This window comes from Oncorhynchus mykiss, chromosome 2 (genome assembly GCF_013265735.2).
Source record: "Oncorhynchus mykiss isolate Arlee chromosome 2, USDA_OmykA_1.1, whole genome shotgun sequence".
Taxonomy (NCBI): domain Eukaryota; kingdom Metazoa; phylum Chordata; class Actinopteri; order Salmoniformes; family Salmonidae; genus Oncorhynchus; species Oncorhynchus mykiss.
In genome coordinates, this window is record NC_048566.1 from 100,147,292 (window position 1) to 100,163,966 (window position 16,675).

The following is a 16,675-nucleotide window of genomic DNA, read 5'->3' on the forward strand; positions in this document are numbered from 1 at the left end:
GTTTTTATTGACTTTTTCTGCTCTTTTGCACACCAGTATTTCTGCTTGCCCATCATCATCTGCACATTATCACTCCAGTGTTAATGCTAAACTGTAATTACATCGCTACTATGGCCTATTTATTGCCTTACCTCCTTAATCCATTTGCACACAATGTATATAGATGTTTCTATTGTTGTACTTTTGTTTATCCCATGTGTAACTCTGTGTTGTTGTTTTTTGTCGCACTGCTTTGCTTGATCTTGCCAGGTCGCAGTTGTAAATGAGAACTTGTTCTCAACTGGCCTACCTGTTTAAGTAAAGGTGAAATAAAAAATGAAAAAATATTTTTGGAGCTACAGCCATCTTCGTTTCCTTCAGACCGATCGAAGATAGCGTATATCATTACGCTAATGTCGGGAAGGGCGCTTTCCTGGGCTACGACAGTTTGGGAGCAACAATCTGCCATTTGTGGTCATCTGGAGGAATTTATGGCAGAGGCCAGAAAGGTATTGGAGTCTCCGGTATCTGGGAGAAAGGCAGCCAGTTAACTGCTTGTCTTACGTCAAAACTCCCGTAGTGTGGCAGACTACGCGGTTGAATTTCGCACCGAGAGTGCCTGGAATCTGGAGTCTCTTTTCGATACTTTTCTGCACGGATTATCTGAGGATGTAAAGGTGGACCTCAACTCCCTTATCGCCCATCAAAATCAATGGACGCCTAAGGAAGGAGTGAGAGGAGGTCTGGCCTCGGGCACACTCGTGCACACGCTATGGCTCGTTCACCTTCATGGGAATCCGGAAGTTTCCGAAAGCAGCTTTTCCGAGAGGATTTGAAGCCACCCGAGCCCTCTCGTGAATCTACGATGGGTGAGTTGGATACTCCTGAGCCTATGCAGTTGGGAAGAGCTAGGTTGTCAATTTGGGAGTGCTCACGAAGGATGAACAGTAACTGTCGTTTGTACTGTGGAAGGGCAGGACATTTCATAGCTACCTGTCCTATTAGGAAACCCTTCTCTCTCGTGGGTACCAGCGCTATGGTGAATCAGACTGGGAGTTCCCTGATTCCCATCCCCCGCACACTCTTTTTGTGCTTGGATTGGTCTCCCCACAGCGCAAGTCTCTCCGAGTGCTCATTGACTCTGGGGCTGATGAATGTCTTATGGATGCCACGATAGCTTCGGAGCTTAGTATTCCCACTCAGCCTCGCTCTGTGCCCATGGACGCTGGGGCACTGGACGGCCGCACTATAGGGGAAGTCAACCATAGTACTGTGCCCGTTCAATTACGGGTTTCTGGTAACCACAGTGAGACAATACAGTTCCTCCTCATTGCATCTCCCCATGTTCCGGTTGTGTTGGGATTTTCCTTGCTACAAAAATACAATCCTGTGATTGACTGGACCACAAGCTCCATCCTGGGTTGGAGTCCTTTTTGCCCACTGCCTTCAAGCAGCACAGCCTTCCTCAAGTCGTCTTTCTCAGGACGTGAGCAAGACTGTGGATGTCTCTGCCTTTCCCACTGAGTACCATGACCTCCTGGGTGTCTTCAGTAAGGCACGTGCTACTTCCCTTCCACCGCACCGTCCTTATGACTGTGCCATTGATCTCTTACTCCGTACCTCTCCTCTCCTCTCCGTTTGAACCTCTCCAGGGGGCCACCATATTTTCCAAGTTGGACCTTTGAAATCCTCGGAAACCACCTGGTTCGGATACACGAGGGGGATGAGTGGAAGACAGCCTTTAACACAGCCAGTGGACATTATGAGTACCAGGTCAAGCCATTTGGACTCACCAACGCCCCCGCTGTTTTCCAGGCTTTGGTCAATGATGTACTTCAGGACATGTTAAACAAGTTTGTGTTCGTGTACCTTGACGACATCCTGTTTTTTTTCCCGATTTGCACAAGACTATCTTCTTCATGTCAGACAGGTCCTTCAGCGCCTCCTGTTCCTGAAAGCTGAGAAGTGTGAGTTTTCACCGCTCTACCATCACCTTTCTGGGATATGTCATTGCTGAGGGCAATGTTCAGATGGATCCTGGAAAGGTGAAAGCAGTGGTGGATTGGCCTCAACCAATGTCCAGGGTGCAGCTGCAACGACGTCTTGGTTTTGCAAACTCCTACCGGCGTTTCATCCGGGACTATAGTGCCCCCCTCTCGGTGTTACAGTATAACTTTAGACCGTCCCCTCGCCCGTACCCGGGCGCGAACCAGGGACCCTCTGCACACATCATCAACAGTCACCCACGAAGCATCGTTACCCATCGCTCCACAAAAGCTGCGGCCCTTGCAGAGCAACTACTACTTCAAGGTCTCAGAGCAAGTGACGTCACCGATTGAAACGCTATTTAGCGTTAGTTAGCTTAGTTAGCACCACCGCTAACTACTCACCTCTCCCAAGGATTGAAACGCTATTTAGCGCGCACCGCTAACTAAGCTAGCCGTTTCACATCCGTTACACTGGCACTCACCTCTCCCAAGGTACCGTTCAAGTGGTCGACAAAGCCTTTGTGGACCTGAAGCGTTGGTTCACAACAGCACCCATACTCGCGTCAATTTGTGGTGGAATGGGATGCTTCGGATGTTGGAGTGGGGGCCATCCTGTCCCATCATCTCAATCCTGCCCAGAGGAACTACGATGTTGGAGTGGGGGCCATCCTGTCCCATCATCTCAATCCTGCCGAGAGGAACTACGATGTTGGAGTGGGGGCCATCCTGTCCCATCATCTCAATCCTGCCCAGAGGAACTACGATGTTGGAGTGGGGGCCATCCTGTCCCTTCATCTCAATCCTGCCGAGAGGAACTACTATGTTGGAGTGGGGGCCATCCTGTCCCATCATCTCAATCATGTCGAGAGGAACTACGATGTTGGCAACCGAGAACTCCTGGCGGTGAAGATGGCGTTGGAAGAGCGGAGGCAAATCAAATCAAATGTATTTATATAGCCCTTCTTACATCAGCTGATATATCCAAGTGCTGTACAGACACCCAGCCTAAAACCCCCAAAACAGCAAGCAATGCAGGTGTAGAAGCACGGTGGCTAGGAAAAACTCCCTAGAAAGGCCAAAACCTAGGAAGAAACCTAGAGAGGAACCAGGCTATGAGGGGTTGCAAGTCCTCTTCTGGCTGGTGCCGGGTGGAGATTATAACAGAACATGGCCAAGATGTTCAAATGTTCATAAATGACCAGCATGGTCAAATAATAGTAATCACAGTGAACAGGTCAGGGTTCCATAGCCGCAGGCAGAACAGTTGAAACTGGAGCAGCAGCACGGCCAGGTGGACTGGGGACAACAAGGAGCCATCATGCCAGGTAGTCCTGAGGCATGGTCCTAGGGCTCAGGTCCTCCGAGAGAGAAAAAGAAAGAGAGAGAGAGAGAATTAGAGAGAGCATACTTAAATTCACACAGGACACTGGATAAGACAGGAGGAATACTCCAGATATAACAGACTGACCCTAGCCCACTGACACATAAACTACTGCAGCATAAATACTGGAGGCTGAGACAGGAGGGGTCAGGAGACACTGTGGCCCCATCCGATGATACCCCCGGACAGGACCAAACTGGCAGGATATAACCACACCCACTTTGCCAAAGCACAGCCCCCACACCACTTGAGGGATATCTTCAACCACCAACTTACCATCCTAAGACAAGGCCGAGTATAGCCCACAAAGATCTCCGCCACGGCACAACCCAAAGGGGGGCGCCAACTCGGACAGGAAGCCCACGTCAGTGACTCAACCCACTCATCGACGGCATGGAAGAGCACCAGTAAGCCAGGCAGAGACAGCAAGGGCGGTTCGTTGCTCCAGTGCCTTTCCGTTCACCTTCACACTCCTGGGCCAGACTACACTCAATCATAGGACCTACTGAAGAGATGAGTCTTCAATAAAGACTTCAAGGTTGAGACCGGGTCTGCGTTTCTCACATGGGTAGGCAGACCATTCCATAAAAATTTAGCTCTATAGGAGAAAGCCCTGCCTCCAGCTGTTTGCTTAGAAATTCTAGGGACAATTAGGAGGCCTGCGTCTTGTGACCGTAGCGTACGTGTAGGTATGTACGGCAGGACCAAATCAGAGAGATAGGTAGGAGCAAGCCCATGTAATGCTTTGTAGGTTAGCAGTAAAACCTTGAAATCAGCCCTTGCTTTGACAGGAAGCCAGTGTAGGGAGGCTAGCACTGGAGTAATATGATAAAAAAAAAGGGTTCTAGTCAGGATTCTAGCAGCCGTATTTAGCACTAACTGAAGTTTATTTAGTGCTTTATCCGGGTAGCCGGAAAGTAGAGCATTGCAGTAAGGCACTGGCTGGAAGGAGCAGAACAGCCATTCCTGGTCTGGAGCGACCATAAAAACCTGGAATATCTCTGTACAGCCAAGGGCCTCAACTCCGGGCCTGCCTGGAGTTGAGGCTCCTAACTGCTAACTCCTGACACCCTCTCCCACCTATCCAGTTTCTCTGCCACACCCTTGACCTCTGAAACCATTCTCCCTACCTCATGCCTTGCTGTCACTGTGGATTGGGGTATTGAGAACCTGGTCCGCGAGGAAAAACGCTCCCAGCCTGGACCTGAAGGGGGCCCGGCTAACCGGCTGTTTGTCCCTAATCCAGTCCAGTCCCGGGTCCTGGAATGGGCTCATTGCTCCAGGCTGACCTGTCATCCAGGGTCCCGTCGTACACTAGCCTTCCTTTGACAACGTTTCTGGTGGCCCACCATGGTTCCTGATGTCTCTGCCTTTGTCGCCACATGCAGTGTGTGCTCTGAACAAGACTCCACGGCAAGCTCCTTCTGGCCTCCTTCAGCCACTACCGGTCCCTCATCGTTCCTGGTCTCATATCTCTGGACTTTGTCATTGGGCTCCCTCCGTCTGATGGCAACACTGTCATTCTGACGGTAGTCGACCGGTTCTCCAAGGCCGCCCATTTCATCCCTCTCCTCAAACTACCTTCTGTCAAGGAGACGGCCCAGCAGCAGATCTTCTGGATCCATGGACTCCCGGTAGACATGGTCTCCGATCGGGATTCTCGTCTCAGTTCTGGAAGGCATTCTGCACCCTTATTGGGTCGTCGGCCAGCCTATCGGGGGGGTGTGGCTTTCCACTCAGGATCTGCCCCTTCGGGTAGAGTCCCGTAAGCTGTCTCCCCAGTTCATTGGTCCTTTTCCCATCTCCAGAGTCCTGAGTTCCACTGCTGTCCGTCTCGTGTTACCCAGTATTCACCCTACCTTCCATGTGTCTAAGATTAGTCACAAGTAGGAAAATACACCACTGGTGAATGATAACATGCCAAATACAACAAACTCAGTCTGACTGGGCCTGTTTGAATCACGAGTAGGAAAGTACACCACTGTGCATTATTTGTTTGCATTTCAGACATGGAGAAATCTCTCTTAAAACAGATTCCATCATACAACTGATAGCATGAGGGAAAAAATAAGTATTTTTCTAAAAGATTCAGCCAATTGTGGCTTAGAACATCCAACCACAGCATCTTTGTAGATTCTAAGCCTTCCAAAAAAAGTGAAAATTACAGCAACACCCACAGACCACTGTCTTTGGTTTCTCAAAGGCAGGAAGCATGGAGCCCCAGTTCTTTGGCAGGGCTGGGTGAGGGGAGTGGAGCGGAGTGGTGCAGCTGTGCAGAGTGTGTTTGAGTGTTTTAAGAAGAGGGGAGATTGGGGCCGAAGGGGGAGGCTGGTGCCATGAGGTAGAGGCTGGGACCGTGAGTTGGAGGCTGGGACCGTGAAGTGGAGGCTGGGACCGTGAGGGGGAGGCTGGGACCGTGAGGGGGAGGCTGGGACCGTGAGGGGGAGGCTGGGACCGTGAGGGGGAGGCTGGGACCGTGAAGTGGAGGCTGGGACCGTGAGGTGGAGGCTGGGACCGTGAGGTGGAGGCTGGGACCGTGAGGGGGAGGCTGGGACCGTGAAGTGGAGGCTGGAGCTGTGAGGTGGAGGCTGGGACCGTGAGGTGGAGGCTGGGACCGTGAGGGGGAGGCTGGGACCGTGAAGTGGAGGCTGGAGCCGTGAGGTGGAGGCTGGGACCGTGAGGGGGAGGCTGGGACCGTGAGGGGGAGGCTGGGGCCTTGAAGTGGAGGCTGGGGCTGGGAGGGGGAGGCTGGGGCTGGGAGGCTGGGGCTGGGAGGCTGGGACCGTGAGGTGGAGGCTGGGGCCGTGAGGTGGAGGCTGGGGCCGTGAGGTGGAGGCTGGGGCCGGGAGGAGGAGGCTGGGGCCGTGAAGTGGAGGCTGGAGCCGTGAGGTGGAGGCTGGGGCCGTGAGGAGGAGGCTATAGCCGTGAGGTGGAGGCTGGGGCCGGGGGGGAAGAGGGAAGCCTGACAGAATAAATCACAACCAGTCCCTCCCAGTCACCCCTCCACACCCGTCGCCCCTTCCACCCCTCTGACCCATGGCAGCCCGTCTGGCTCTCTCTTCTCTCTCTCTCCAATCTTTCCCAGCCTCCCTGCCTCCATCCTTCCCTCCCTGGGGATAATGGATAATCTCTTTAAAATACGGTCACGCTTAGCAGCTGCTTTGTGGTTGTTCCTGTGGTCAGGAGGAATGAGGCCAGATTCAGTAGTAGAGAGTTTCCACTTGAGCCACTTCTATCCTCCAGAGAACAGAATGTGAAAGCCTGTATTATCAGCATACAATATGTTTATTCCCAAGAATCCCTGCAACAGTTTAAATTGTATCTGTCTTTGTCACTAGTACTCCATCAGTGTCCATCAGCAGTCCATCAGTGTCCATCAATCAGCACTCCTTCAGTCCGAGCACGGGGGGGGGGGGGGGGATTAACCCCCACCCAAAAATGTTAACTTTCTTCTCATGCTTTCTAGAGCCTAATAGGAGACAATGCTTTCTGTACCTGTCAATTTAACAGCCTAACGTTCCACACGACAATTATACTATAGCCTACACACATATTATTAACAGGGCACTATAACTCACAGATGATATGTATTTATTGACCACAATCACTGGGCAATGTGGGCAATAAAAACATCTGATACATAACAACTACATGCGTCATGTTTCCTATGAATTATGACAGCAGAAATGTAAGTCTTTGATGGAGAATGAAGAGACATAAAAAAAAAACAATCCATACAAATAAGAGATTCCTGTGACAGACTAGACGCCATTGAAGGTTCAGTTGAAAGTGACAACGTCAATCTCTCTGCATGGTCCCTCACTCTTTCACTATTACATCACTATTTAACATTCCCGTAAGAGGCTAAGAAAACAGGAAAGGCAGGGTAGGGACACTTTCCGTGGTAGAGGGGAGAACAGTCAACATTCAAAGTAAGGGTAGGGCCACTTTCCGTGGTAGAGGGGAGAACAGCCAACACACTCAATAATCTAAAGCTTAATTGTCCATTTAGGGTCTAATTGATCTCAGAAGACATAACCAAATGGTGTTAGATCTACCAGTCTGTCCTGATAGAAATAACCAGGGTGGTAGTTCAAGCAGAAATTAGTTCTTGACTTCCATGAAAACAGGATTTATCAGGAACACAATATAGTATAGCAGTATAGCATACCAGCAGTACAGCATACTGATAGCATACCAGCAGTATAGCATACCAATAGCATACCAGCAGTATAGTATAATGATAGCATACCAGCAGTATAGCATACCAGCAGTATAGTATACTGATAGCATACCAGCAGTATAGTATACTGATAGCATACCATCAGTATAGTATACTGATAGCATACCAGCAGTATAGCATACTGATAGCATACCAGCAGTATAGTATACCAATAGCATACCAGCAGTATAGAATACTGATAGCATACCAGCAGTATAGCATACCAATAGCATACCAGCAGTATAGTATACCAATAGCATACCAGCAGTATAGTATACCAGCAGTACAGTATACAATAGCATATCAGCAGTATAGCATACCAGCAGTATAGTATACAATAGCATACCAGAAGTATAGCATACCAGCAGTATAGTATACAATAGCATACCAGAAGTATAGCATACCAGCAGTATAGTATACAATAGCATACCAGCAGTATAGCATACCAGCAGTATAGTATACCAATAGCATACCAGCAGTATAGTATACCAATAGCATACCAGTAGTATAGCATACCAATAGCATACCAGCAGTATAGCATACCAGCAGTATAGCATACCAATAGCATACCAGAAGTATAGCATACCAGCAGTATAGCATACCAATAGCATACCAGCAGTATAGTATACCAGCAGTATAGCATACCAGCAGTATAGCATACCAGCAGTATAGCATACCAGCAGTATAGCATACCGGCAGTATATCATACCAATAGCATACCAGCAGTATAGTATACCAGCAGTATAGCATACCAGAAGTATAGCATATCAGCACTATAGCATACCAATAGCATACCAGCAGTATAGTATACCAGCAGAATAGCATACCAATAACATACCAGCAGTATAGTATACCAGCAGTATAGCATACCAGCAGTATAGCAAACCAATAACATACCAGCAGTACAGTATACCAGCAGTATAGCATACCAATAATATACCAGCAGTATAGTATACCAGCAGTATAGCATACCAGCAGTATAGCATACACATAGCATACCAGCAGTATAGTATACCAGCAGTATAGCATACCAATAGCATACTAGCAGTATAGTATACCAATAGTATACCAGCAGTATAGTATACCAATAGCATACCAGCAGTATAGTATACCGATAGCATACCAGCAGTATAGAATACCGATAGCATACCAGCAGTATAGTATACTGACAGCATACCAGCAGTACAGCATACCAGCAGTATAGTAAATAGTAGCATACCAGCAGTATAGCATACCAGCAGTATAGAATACCAGTAGTATAGCATACAAGCAGTATAGCATACCAGCAGTATAGTATACCAATAGCATACCAGTAGTATAGCATACCAATAGCATACCAGTAGTATAGCATACCAATAGCATACCAGCAGTACAGCATACCAATAGCATACCTGCAGTATAGCATACCAGCAGTATAGCATACAAATAGCATACCAGCAGTATATCATCAGTATAGTATACCAGCAGTATAGAATTCCAATAGCATACTAGCAGTATACCAATAGTATACCAGCAGTATTGTATACCAATAGCATACCAGCAGTAGAGCATACCAGCAGTATAGTATACAATAGCATACCAGCAGTATAGCATACCAGCAGTATTGCATACCAATAGCATACCAGCAGTATAGCATACCAGCAGTATAGCATACCAGTAGTATAGCAGCAGTATAGTATACCGATAGCATACCAGCAGTATAGTATACCGATAGCATACCAGCAGTATAGTATACCGATAGCATACCAGGTGTATAGAATAACGATAGCATACCAGCAGTATAGTATACCGATAGCATACCAGCAGTATAGTAAATAGTAGCATACCAGCAGTATAGCATACCAGCAGTATAGTATACCAATAACATACCAGTAGTATAGCATACCAATAGCATACCAGTAGTAAAGCATACTAATAGCATACCAGCAGTACAGCATACCAATAGCATACCTGCAGTATAGCATACCAGCAGTATAGCATACCATCAGTATAGCATACCAATAGCATACCAGCAGTATAGCATACCAATAGCATACCAGTAGTAAAGCATACTAATAGCATACCAGCAGTACAGCATACCAATAGCATACCTGCAGTATAGCATACCAGCAGTATAGCATACCATCAGTATAGCATACCAATAGCATACCAGCAGTATAGCATACCAGCAGTATATCATACCAATAGCATACCAGCAGTATAGCATACCAGCAGTATAGCAGCAGTATAGTATACCGATAGCATAGCAGCAGTATAGTATACCGATAGCATACCAGTAGTATAGTATACCGATAGCATACCAGCAGTATAGAATACCGATAGCATACCAGCAGCATAGCGTACCAGCAGTATAGCATACCAATAACATACCAGCAGTATAGTATACCAGCAGTATAGCATACCAGCAGTATAGCATACCAATAGCATACTAGCAGTATAGTATACCAATAGTATACCGGCAGTATAGTATACCAATAGCATAACAGCAGTATATCATCAGTATAGTATACCAGCAGTATAGAATTCCAATAGCATACTAGCAGTATACCAATAGTATACCAGCAGTATAGTATACCAATAGCATACCAGCAGTAGAGCATACCAGCAGTATAGTATACAATAGCATACCAGCAGTATAGCATACCAGCAGTATTGCATACCAATAGCATACCAGCAGTATAGCATACCAGCAGTATAGCATACCAGTAGTATAGCAGCAGTATAGTATACCGATAGCATACCAGCAGTATAGTATACCGATAGCATACCAGCAGTATAGTATACCGATAGCATACCAGGTGTATAGAATAACGATAGCATACCAGCAGTATAGTATACCGATAGCATACCAGCAGTATAGTAAATAGTAGCATACCAGCAGTATAGCATACCAGCAGTATAGTATACCAATAACATACCAGTAGTATAGCATACCAATAGCATACCAGTAGTAAAGCATACTAATAGCATACCAGCAGTACAGCATACCAATAGCATACCTGCAGTATAGCATACCAGCAGTATAGCATACCATCAGTATAGCATACCAATAGCATACCAGCAGTATAGCATACCAGCAGTATATCATACCAATAGCATACCAGCAGTATAGCATACCAGCAGTATAGCAGCAGTATAGTATACCGATAGCATAGCAGCAGTATAGTATACCGATAGCATACCAGTAGTATAGTATACCGATAGCATACCAGCAGTATAGAATACCGATAGCATACCAGCAGCATAGCGTACCAGCAGTATAGCATACCAATAACATACCAGCAGTATAGTATACCAGCAGTATAGCATACCAGCAGTATAGCATACCAATAGCATACTAGCAGTATAGTATACCAATAGTATACCGGCAGTATAGTATACCAATAGCATAACAGCAGTATAGCATACCAGCAGTATAGTATACCAATAGCATACCAGCAGTATAGCATACCAGCAGTACAGCATACCAATAGCATACCAGCAGTATAGCATACCAATAGCATACCAGCAGTATAGCATACCAGCAGTATAGCAGCAGTATAGTATACCGATAGCATACCAGCAGTATAGCATACCAGCAGTATAGCAGCAGTATAGTATACCGATAGCATACCAGCAGTATAGTATACCGATAGCATACCAGCAGTATAGAATAACGATAGCATACCAGCAGTATAGTATACCGATAGCATACCAGCAGTATAGTAAATAGTAGCATACCAGCAGTATAGCATACCAGCAGTATAGAATACCAGTAGTATAGCATACAAGCAGTATAGCATACCAGCAGTATAGTATACCAATAGCATACCAGTAGTATAGCATACCAATAGCATACCAGTAGTAAAGCATACCAATAGCATACCAGCAGTACAGCATACCAATAGCATACCAGCAGTATAGCATACCAGCAGTATAGCATACCAGCAGTATAGCATACCAGCAGTATAGCATACCAATAGCATACCAGCAGTATAGCATACCAGCAGTATATCATACCAATAGCATACCAGCAGTATAGCATACCAGCAGTATAGTATACCGATAGCATACCAGCAGTATAGTATACCGATAGCATACCAGTAGTATAGTATACCGATAGCATACCAGCAGTATAGAATACCGATAGCATACCAGCAGTACAGCATACCAGCAGTATAGTAAACAGTAGCATACCAGCAGTATAGCATACCAGCAGTATAGCACACCAATAGCATACCAGTAGTATAGCATACAAGCAGTATAGCATACCAGCAGTATAGTATATCAATAGCATACCAGTAGTATAGCATACCAATAGCATACCAGCAGTACAGCATACCAATAGCATACCTGCAGTATAGCATACCAGCAGTATAGCACACCAATAGCATACCAGTAGTATAGCATACAAGCAGTATAGCATACCAGCAGTATAGTATACCAATAGCATACCAGCAGTACAGCATACCAATAGCATACCTGCAGTATAGCATACCAGCAGTATAGCATACCAATAGCATACCAGTAGTATAGCATACAAGCAGTATAGCATACCAGCAGTATAGTATACTGATAGCATACCAGCAGTATAGTATATCAATAGCATACCAGCAGTACAGTATACCAATAGCATACCAGCAGTATAGCATACCAGCAGTATAGCATACCAGCATTATAGCACACCAGCAGTATAGCATACAAGCAGTATAGCCTACCAGCAGTATATTATACCAATAGCATACCAGCAGTATAGTATACCAATAGCATACCAGTAGTATGGCATACCAGCAGTATAGCATACCAGCAGTATAGCATACCAATAGCATACCAGCAGTATGGCATACCAGCAGTATAGCATACCAATAGCATACCAGCAGTATAGCATACCAGCAGTACAGCATACCAGCAGTATAGCATACCAATAACATACCAGCAGTATAGCATACCAATAGCATACCAGCAGTATAGCATACCAGCAGTATAGTATACCAGCAGAATAGCATACCAATAACATACCAGCAGTATAGTATACCAGCAGTATAGCATACCAATAGCATACCAGCAGTATAGCATACCAGCAGGCCACTGGGAACACCTCAGACCACCACCAGCTGCACAGAAGAAAAAAAACATCACACAAAGAGAGCTCTTTGATTTGCCCTTCTTTCAGACTCCTTGATCGCACGAATATACATTTAAAGGCCATACTACAAAAATGGTCAACTGTCATGTGGATGAAGTCATTTTCAAGCAAGCCGCCTATACAGTAAACCGTCTCACAACACCGTTTTCCTCATGGCATGCCAGTCAGAGCACAGGTGAGATTAATGGTTAGGTTTTTATTAATAAATGGGCAGTAACATTACATTTTTTTGTTGTTTTTAAGCCTGGGATTCAAACTGATGTTGTCTGTTTCATGATTAAAGTAGAATCAATGGTAAGACTCCGGGATAACATAAGGAAGGGTATAAAACATAGACCTCATTATACAGTAAGGCTGAATAGCTAAATTAGAACACAGACAGCCAAGCCATACATAATTTAGGATCACTAAGCACAGCATAGCCCAGGCATAATTTAGGATCATTAAGCACAGCATAGCCCAGGCATAATTTAGGATCATTAAGCACAGCATATCCCAGGCATAATTTAGGATCACTAAGCACAGCATAGCCCAGGCATAATTTAGGATCACTAAGCACAGCCCAGGCATAATTTAGGATCATTAAGCACAGCATAGCCCAGGCATAATTTAGGATCATTAAGCACAGCACAGCCCAGGCATAATTTAGCTAAGGATCACTTTTCATCTCTCCCCTGAGCTCTCCTCTCTTTTCCCCATCTGTCCTCTCTTACTGAGGAATGTAGCGATGTTTTCCTTAGAAGTATTTCCAAATAACACCATTACAAGTTAGGAAGAAAGACACGGGTCACAGACAATTAGGAAAGTAAATAGAGAGAGAGAGAGAGAGAGAGAGAGAGAGAGAGATAGAGATAGATAGATAGAGAGAGAGAGAGTTGGAGTAGAGAGAGAGAGAGAGAGAGTTGGAGTAGAGGGAGAGAGAGAGAGAGAGAGAGAGAGAGAGAGAGAGAGGGAGAGAGAGAGAGAGTTGGAGTAGAGAGAGAGAAAAAAATAGAGCGAGATAAGAGACTAGGAACAGAGTAACCTTTCAATCTCAATGAACTTTCCAGGTGTTTATTGGGCTAAAGAGTCATAGTCTTATGACACACACACACACACACACACACATACATACACACACACACACACACACACACACACACACACACACACACTCTGAGTAACATATATTCCTTTACATAGATAATAACAAATTACAATTGTTTTTAACATTTAGACTATACATTGAGATAATCTGCCTTGAGGCGACTCAACCTTGAGCCTTGACTGCGAACAATGAGAGACAACAGTTCATGTTTATCTCTGAGTCCCAATGAAATGTCCGTTGTCTCCCTGAGTGCGTCCTTAACTTCATAGATAGGCTTCAGAACATAGTCATTGAGCTGGTTCTCCCCTCTCAGATCGTTGTCTTGACTCTGTTTAAACTTGACCTCCAACTCCAGGAGAGATTTCTCCACGCTTGTAAAAGCCTCAGAGATCTGAGTGATCTCCCCAGTGAGAAACTTCTCATAGCTATCCTCTCCGTCCAGGTCGTGTGAAATACTCATGCCGATGTTTTCCAACAACCTTGCGGCGTCTTCAATTTGGTGCTTCACGATGATAAAGTCTTCACGTACCACTGAATCGCTGTCTTCGTCGTGATGGACACCACACGCACGTCGGTCTGCGAATTTAAAAAGCATTTGACATTGCTCGGGGTCATCATTATCCTCATAATCTCCGTCCGGTACGAAGAAGTGATGAAAAGTCCCGTTGGACATTTCCGGTTTTAACGGTCCGGTATAAACTGCCCAGTAAAGCGCCAAAGAAGACATTAAAAGTAGCAGCACCAGTGGAATAGAAGCCATTATATCCAATTTGTATTTAATTTCAGCACGGTCACGGTTTAGTTTGACGCCGTCCTCTGAGAAGCGCAAAACATGTGTAGCCTATTGACCGACTGCGCATTGAGCGCACCAACCCACCGCACCGTGGCGCGCAGCCCCTGCCCACTGCATTCCGACTCAAATTACAGTTCTCCCGTCACTAATAAAAGACACAGACAGTCATAACCAGACCCCAGACAATCGTCCCACAAATATTTGAAATGGACATAGCCAGCGTATACATTATTATTGTAAAGTGATGAAGACAAAGAGGTGCAGAAAAAAAGTAGGCAGAAGAAAGGTGTTTTATGGCAAGGGTCAAATACATTTTATAAACTGGGTGGTCAGAGCCCTGAATCCTGATTTGCTGGGTGGTTCGGGCCCTGAATGCTGATTGGCTGGGTGATTTGAGCCCTGAATGCTGATTGGCTGACAGCCGTGGTATATCAGACCATATACCCACCGGCATGACAAAAACATGTTTTTACTGCTCTAATTACCTTGATAACCAGTTTATAATAGCAATATGGCACCTCTGGGGGTTTGTGATATATTGCCAACATACCATGGCTGAGGGCTGTGTCCAGGCACTGCGTCGTGCCTAAGAACAGCCCTTAGTTGTGGTATATTAGCCATTTAGCACACCCCCTTGTGCCTTATTGCTTAAATATAGTATTAGGCTATGGTTGCACCAGTAGACTTTGGTTGAAGCTCAATGTTAAATTCATATCTCCCTACCAGCATGGAAATCTTGGTGGGGCAAACACAAAATGATTTTAGATGCATGCCAGCAAAGCCACTACACAACACAACCGTGAACAATACATCAATTGCACTATAACGGTGACATACGGTGCCCACAAACTGTTAGGGCCGACATAAAGCTGTCCCAACAGCAGAGCTTTATTTTCAGCACCATGGAGTGAATCCTTACCACTGCTACACCTGGCTATCAGCGGAGCCTTGTCTGGCAGTAAAACAGTTCATTCAGCCTCATTTACTGCGTTAAAAAGAAAACATAGCTGATATGGCTTGACTTGCTTAAACAAACGTGATTTCTAATGACAATTGAGATTTACAAACTATGGCATAAGGGGACAGATAAGAGGCAATCCGTAATTTTGATTAAGACACTTTTCAGACTGAATAAGTTTGTAGGGGCAACAGTTTTGAGCTAACTCACGTGAGCTGGACGTGATCTAACTGTAGCTAGCTCACGTCCAAATGCTAGTCTAACATTTTCCCACAAAACATACTGTAGCTAGCTAGCTACATCAGTTCAAAACCAACCCCAAACGTGTCACGCTGCTACACTACAATGCATGTAATGAGCTTTTGCAACACTAGCAAGCTAGCTTCTCCATAGTCGAAGCTACGGTACAGCAAAGATTTTATATAACTAACCCTCATTATTCTATCTGTCGGTAAGACAAAGATTTTTTATAACTAACCCAAGATAGACCAGAGCCTGTCGTTACCAACGGGAGCAAATGAATCATAGTGGGCAGAACAAGCAAGCAGGTGGGCAGAGTAAAGCACGAGCTAGTGAGATCCTATTGGCGTGTTCTAGCATTTATTTGCATATGTTAATTATGGAACGCCCACTCTGTGAAGTGGGCGTGTGCAATAACTCAATTCTCCCTTGCACTCCTTCTAAACAACGCAGTTCGGAGAAACTTTGACAACGGGTAAAGTCTACAAAACGTAATCCACTCTGTTTGTTACGTATTCTAGTTTCGGAAACAGAAAACTGCATGGCGATCAAATGTTTCATTGATGAGACAATTAGCAAGAATGTCGGCCAAAATCCATCTCACTCCATCTTCTCCCACTCCCGGCCACTAGACTTCCTCTCATCACTGCATTTTGGCAGTGAGTGGAAACGCCAACCGGATGCTTCACATTTACACCCGGTCAAATATCTGGCTCATTGTTCTATCTGCGGTAAGAGCTAGCCACACTTCACTGTCAGACAGGATGCAACTCAAACGGCTGAGAAAACAAATGGCTAGCTAAACATGACATGTAAACAGATAAACAGAGCCTCTGTTGTACACTGACTGCATGCTTGGTAGCATCAGGAAAAACTCCCCAGTTTCTAACATCCGTAATACA

The 16,675-nt window shown here is 45.5% G+C and overlaps 1 protein-coding gene across 1 annotated transcript; it reads right to left on the bottom strand.

The window, feature by feature from the left end:
• Positions 1 to 12,641: 12,641 nt before the first annotated feature.
• LOC110500995 (fin bud initiation factor) lies at positions 12,642 to 14,680 on the bottom strand. The gene has a single exon (XM_036960922.1). It carries the CDS (start codon positions 14,540 to 14,542, stop codon positions 13,913 to 13,915), a length of 630 nt encoding a protein of 209 aa, XP_036816817.1. The 5' UTR covers positions 14,543 to 14,680; the 3' UTR covers positions 12,642 to 13,912.
• Between the last annotated feature and the right edge of the window lie 1,995 nt (positions 14,681 to 16,675).